Source organism: Oryx dammah, unplaced genomic scaffold, assembly GCF_014754425.2.
Source record: "Oryx dammah isolate SB20612 unplaced genomic scaffold, SCBI_Odam_1.1 HiC_scaffold_22, whole genome shotgun sequence".
Classification (NCBI taxonomy): domain Eukaryota; kingdom Metazoa; phylum Chordata; class Mammalia; order Artiodactyla; family Bovidae; genus Oryx; species Oryx dammah.
In genome coordinates this window covers 57416874-57422583 of record NW_024070206.1, presented here as the reverse complement: position 1 = coordinate 57422583, position 5710 = coordinate 57416874, and the positions used below count along the sequence as shown (strand labels likewise).

The 5710-nt window shown below is 47.8% G+C and overlaps 1 protein-coding gene across 1 annotated transcript; it reads left to right on the top strand.

Moving 5' to 3' along the window:
* Nucleotides 1-3698: 3698 nt before the first annotated feature.
* On the top strand, nt 3699-5343 carry LOC120880938 (apoptosis inhibitor 5-like). Its single transcript, XM_040264356.1, is given in 2 exon segments — nt 3699-5317; nt 5320-5343. Coding segments are annotated over 2 exon segments (1518 nt in total). The 5' UTR covers nt 3699-3823.
* The last annotated feature ends 367 nt before the right edge of the window (nt 5344-5710 follow it).

Here is a 5710-nt window from a genome sequence, read left to right as displayed (position 1 = left end):
GGGCATGGGCCCCAGGTCCCTCTGCCATCACAGGAGAGGACAGTCAGCTCAGTAGTTTCCTTCTGCTCATCTCCAAACTCCCCACCAAGCTGGCCAGGACTTGGGCCAATAGAAACATCCGGCCACCAGCTCCAACCTGGACTCTCTCCCGTAGGGAAAGTGGCAGGGGAGAAGCAGCCGGCAGCTGTATGTAACTTGTGCATTTTGAATGAGATTGCTCCAAGCCTGGAGCTCTTGCCTCTGAGTTCTCAAGGCTATCAAAGCCCTTCCTGAAAGCATTTAGAGCCCCAGTCCCTGGGGAACAGGCAAGAAAAGGGAAGTTGACACTCAGTAAACATTTAATTACGCAATCGCCGTTAATCCTCACACCCAGCCTGTGAATCAGGTCACTGCATGAATTTCTCACGGCTGCCATAACAAAGTGCCCCAGGGAAGCTCACTCTCAGCTCTGGAGGCCTAAGTCCCGAATCAGGATGTCTCGGGGCCAGGCTCCCCAAAAGGCTCTGGGGAGGAGGCTTTCTGACTCCACTTCTGGTGGCAAATCCTGGGTGATCCTTGGCTTGTAGACACATCACTCTGGTCTCTGCTTCCTCCTCCCCATGTCTCTCCATCTTCTCTTGTCATAAGGACACCGGTCGTTGGATTCAGGGCCCTTCCTGATCCAGCCTGATCATCTTAATTTTACATGTTAATTACATCTGTAGAGACTCCATTTCTATATAAAGCTATATCCTTTTGGGAGACACAACTAACCTCAACAATTACTATCATTTAACAGGTGAGTAAGCCTCTGAGGGCTCCCCTGCTGACTCACTGGTAAAGAATCCACCTGCAATCCAGAAGATCCACATTCTGTCCCTGGATTGGAAACATCCCCTGAAGAAGCGAATGGCTACTCACTCCAGTATCCTTGCCTGGAGAATTCCATGGGCAGACGAGCCTGGCAGGCTACAGTCCACAGGGTCACAAAGAGTCAGACACGACCAAGCGACTAACACTTTCACTTCACTTACATTAGACACTTAGGAAGAAAATCAGGAGATCTGTGCATTTGAGTTTTGTGGATAAAGATAGAAGTGGCACCTTCTGCCTCCCCCCAGACCCCTGGCCACAGGAAGACCTGCCAGCATCCTGCTTCCCAATGGCCCAGAGTGGAAGGCGGAGCTCCGTCCCATCCGCCCAGCCTCTGCTGTTGTATGGAGCATCCCTCCATGCCGCCTGCTCCTGGGCCACCGGGTTGGACCTGCTTCTTTCCCAGCATTTCTCCCCAGTATCAGGGGCTTATCTCCTTCACAGCCCGTCTGAGGTGCCTGAGCACTGCTGGCACAGAATCTGGTTGTTGTGAAATAAGATTATTACACCAAGACACGTTTTTCCTGTCTCTTTCTGCTGACTGTCATTCAGCACACAGGACTGGGATAACTTCTACTTCTCTCTCCAGGGAGAAAGGAACAATAACCGTGATTGCTAGTACTTGCTGAGCTGGACGTCCTCCGACTGAGGCATACCTGCTCGCTCCTCGTCCTCCTCCCAGAAAGATGTGAAGGGATTGCAAGTATCCTGGCTCAGAGATGAGCAAACAGAAACTGAGGAGCTTGTTCCAAGCTTCTCAGGTCACAAGAGTACAAGGCTCCTTGTGCAGGAAGGTGACATCTTCTCAACCTCTGAGGTGACATCTGCTTCGCTCTCCTCCTCACTGCAGTAAAATAATTATGAGGGCATGCTTAGAGTTGGTTGTCTGAAGGTTTCCAGAATGGCACACCAGTCGAGCTTGCCTTTTCCTGCATTCATTTCTGCCTTCTCGTTCTCCATCCAGACAATAAAAACCCTGGCTCAGAGCTCTGCAGGGAGCAGTCTAGAGGAAGAGGCAACATTTCCCGCCTCCCCCCGACCCCAGGGCATTTGGATTTAAGAGAAGACAGTGGTCAGTGGGTCCAGAGTTCTCAAATCAGCGGCATGCCGGTCAGCTTTGTGGGGAGCGGGGAAGACAGACACGTAAAAGTGAGGGTTCTGGTCCCCTTACCTGTTCTGCAACCTCTTCACCTCAGTGCTTGCTGCATTCCTTCTCTCATGTCTGACTCTTTGTGACCCCAGGGACTGTAGCCCACCAGGCTCCTCTGTCCATGGGATTCTCCAGGCAAGAATACTGGAGTGGGTTGCCATTTCCTCCTCCAGGAGATCTTCCCCATCCAGGGATTGAACTTGCGTCTCTTATGTCTCCTGCATTGGTTGCTGCTGCTGCTAAGTCTCTTCAGTCGTGTTCAACTCTGTGCGACCCCATAGACAGCAGCCCACCAGGCTCCCCCGTCCCTGGGATTCTCCAGGCAAGAACACTGGAGTGGGTTGCCATTTCCTTCTTCTCCAATGCACGAAAGTGAAAAACGAAAGTGAGGTCGCTCAGTCATGTCTGACTCTGTGCGACCCCATGGACTGCAGCCCACCAGGCTCCTCCGTCCATGGGACTTTCCAGGCAAGAGTCCTGGAGTGGGCTGCCATTGCCATTCTTTATCACTAGCGCCACCTCGGAAGCCACACAGCGATGGACTGGAAATGCCTCTGAGGGGTGCCCCAGGTGGGCATGAGACTTTTCCAGTTCTGCTCTGTACTTTCTAATTCAAATATTTGGAGGTTCGCTTCTTGGAACAATTTTTTTTAAATTTTAGCTGCACTGCGAGGCATGTAGGATCTTATAATTCCCTGACTAGGAGTCAAACTGACGCACCCTGCATTGGAAACTCAGTCTTAACCACTGGCTGCGAGGGAAGTCTCTCTTTCTAGAACCTGATTGTCCCAAACTGGAGTAGAAATAGATGAAGTATTAAAAAATAATCCCAGGAATAAAGAGTCCATCTTTAGAGGGATAAGGATGCTATTTTAAACCTTGGAATGTAGCTTCTAGCAATCTCCATTTTATCTCTTTGGCACCTAGCTTCATCACCAAAGTTTACCTCTGGCAGCCCTGGAACCGTCCTTATTAAGATGCCTGTCAAGTGTTAGACAATCACACTCAACCATCAAGAACTTGTTCATGGGGTGAGCTAACCTGAGCTTCCTTTAGGAGAGTGTTAGCATCAACAGAACAGGCTAATGGTGTAAATACAATTTCAAAGGTGTTTCCAACACTGAAGAGATTCATGGAATGTTTGCGGGTGTCAGAACATAGTTTATCATGGGGTGCCACTTGCCAGTCCTTGTGTATTCATCAGCTCCAGTCTCCTCCAGCTCTACTGGTAGGCATACATTGATTTCAGTTATCATAGATAATTGACATGGGGCTTCCCAACAGCTCAGCAGGTAAAGAATCTGCCTGCAGTGCAGGAGACTCAGGAGACCCGGCTTCCATCCCTGGGTCGGGAAGATCCCCTGAATGAGACATGGCAACCCACTCCAGGATTCTTGCCTGGAGAATCCCATGGACAGAGGAGGCTGATGGGCTAAGGTCCACGGGGTCACAAAGAGTTGGACACGACCAAAGCGACTGGGCACATAGACATAAATGATAGTGATCACCCTGGATGTGAGCTTGACATATGTCACTATCATTCTCTGACTTTTCACTACTTCATATCACCTTTTGTCCAGTCCCTTGCCTTCAGTGTTTCCCAAACCAGACTCCTCTTTCGCAATCTGTCCTTGTCCAAATTCAAAAACTTGCTGACATTTTAAAATTAACCTTCAGGTGACTGGCGGCGGCACTGGCGGCAGCTGGAGGCGGAGTATTGCGGGTCGCAGGCTTGGAGAACTTCGGAGGCAGCGGGGGCGCCGTTGACGACGACGACGACGATGAGGACAGCAGGAGCGGGCCCCGGGCTTGTCGTTCACCATGCCGACCGTGGAGGAGCTTTACCGCAACTATGGCATCTTAGCCGATGCCACAGAGCAAGTGGGCCAACATAAAGATGCTTATCAAGTGATACTGGATGGTGTCAAAGGTGGTACCAAGGAAAAAAGATTAGCAGCTCAGTTTATTCCAAAATTCTTTAAGTATTTTCCAGAATTGGCTGATTCTACTATCAATGCACAATTAGACCTCTGTGAAGATGAAGACGTATCGATTCGACGGCAAGCAATTAAAGAGCTGCCTCAGTTTGCCACTGGAGAAAACCTCCCCCGAGTGGCAGATATACTAACCCAACTTTTGCAAACAGGTGACTCTGCAGAGTTTAACTTAGTGAACAATGCCCTCTTAAGTATATTTAAGATGGATGCAAAAGGGACTTTAGGTGGCTTGTTCAGCCAAATACTTCAAGGAGAGGACATTGTTAGAGAGCAAGCAATTAAATTCCTTTCTACAAAACTTAAGACTTTACCAGATGAAGTCTTAACAAAGGAGGTAGAGGAGCTTATTCTAACTGAATCCAAAAAGGTGCTAGAAGATGTGACTGGTGAAGAATTTGTCCTGTTCATGAAGATACTGTCTGGGTTAAAAAGCTTACAGACAGTGAGTGGAAGGCAGCAACTGGTAGAGTTGGTGGCTGAGCAGGCTGACCTGGAGCAAACCTTCAACCCCTCGGACCCTGACTGTGTGGACAGGCTTTTACAGTGCACTCGGCAGGCGGTACCCCTCTTCCCTAAAAATGTTCATTCCACAAGGTTTGTGACTTATTTCTGTGAGCAAGTTCTCCCTAACCTCAGTTCCTTGACTACCCCAGGGGAAGGTCTTGATATACAGTTGGAGGTATTAAAACTCTTGGCCGAAATGAGTTCATTTTGTGGTGACATGGAAAAGCTAGAAACAAATTTAAGCAAACTATTTGATAAGTTATTGGAGTACATGCCTCTCCCTCCAGAAGAAGCAGAAAATGGGGAAAATGCCGGTAATGAAGAACCCAAGCTGCAGTTCAGTTATGTGGAATGTTTGTTGTATAGCTTTCACCAGTTGGGCCGAAAACTTCCAGATTTCTTAACAGCTAAGCTGAATGCAGAAAAGCTCAAAGATTTCAAAATCAGGCTGCAGTACTTTGCACGGGGCCTGCAGGTTTATATCAGACAACTTCGCTTGGCTCTCCAAGGTAAAACAGGCGAGGCCTTAAAAACAGATGAGAACAAGATTAAAGTCGTTGCATTGAAAATAACAAATAATATTAATGTTTTAATCAAGGATCTCTTCCATATTCCTCCTTCTTATAAGAGCACGGTAACATTATCCTGGAAGCCTGTACAGAAGGTTGAACTTGGGCAAAAGAGAGCCAGTGAAGATACAACTTCAGGTTCACCTCCCAAGAAATCTTCAGCAGGACCAAAAAGGGATGCCAGGCCGATTTATAATCCTCCTAGTGGGAAATATAGCAGCAATTTGAGCAACTTTAATTATGAGCAGAGAGGAGCCTCCAGGGGAAGTAGAGGTGGCCGAGGTTGGGGAGCACGAGGAAATCGGAGTCGGGGAAGACTCTACTGAATGAGAAGTCACATGCTTCAGCATTGTCATGAGCTTAATATACTTAATTCTACTCCTCATTGGGTTGCCGGGGGTGTCCCTTTAAAAAGACTGCTGCCTTCAGCTAAAAACTTACTGTTCTATATACCTTTGTACGTATGATCTACTTTTGTAACAAACCATGGTTGTGTCCAAGGTAAAAACCACAGTGATATTTTTGGACGCTTTGTCTGCAATCTTGACTTGTTTTTGCAATATCATTATTATTCAGACTTCACATTGTGAATCTTTTAAACATCTAGATAATTTGTTATTGAGAGCTATTCAGATCTA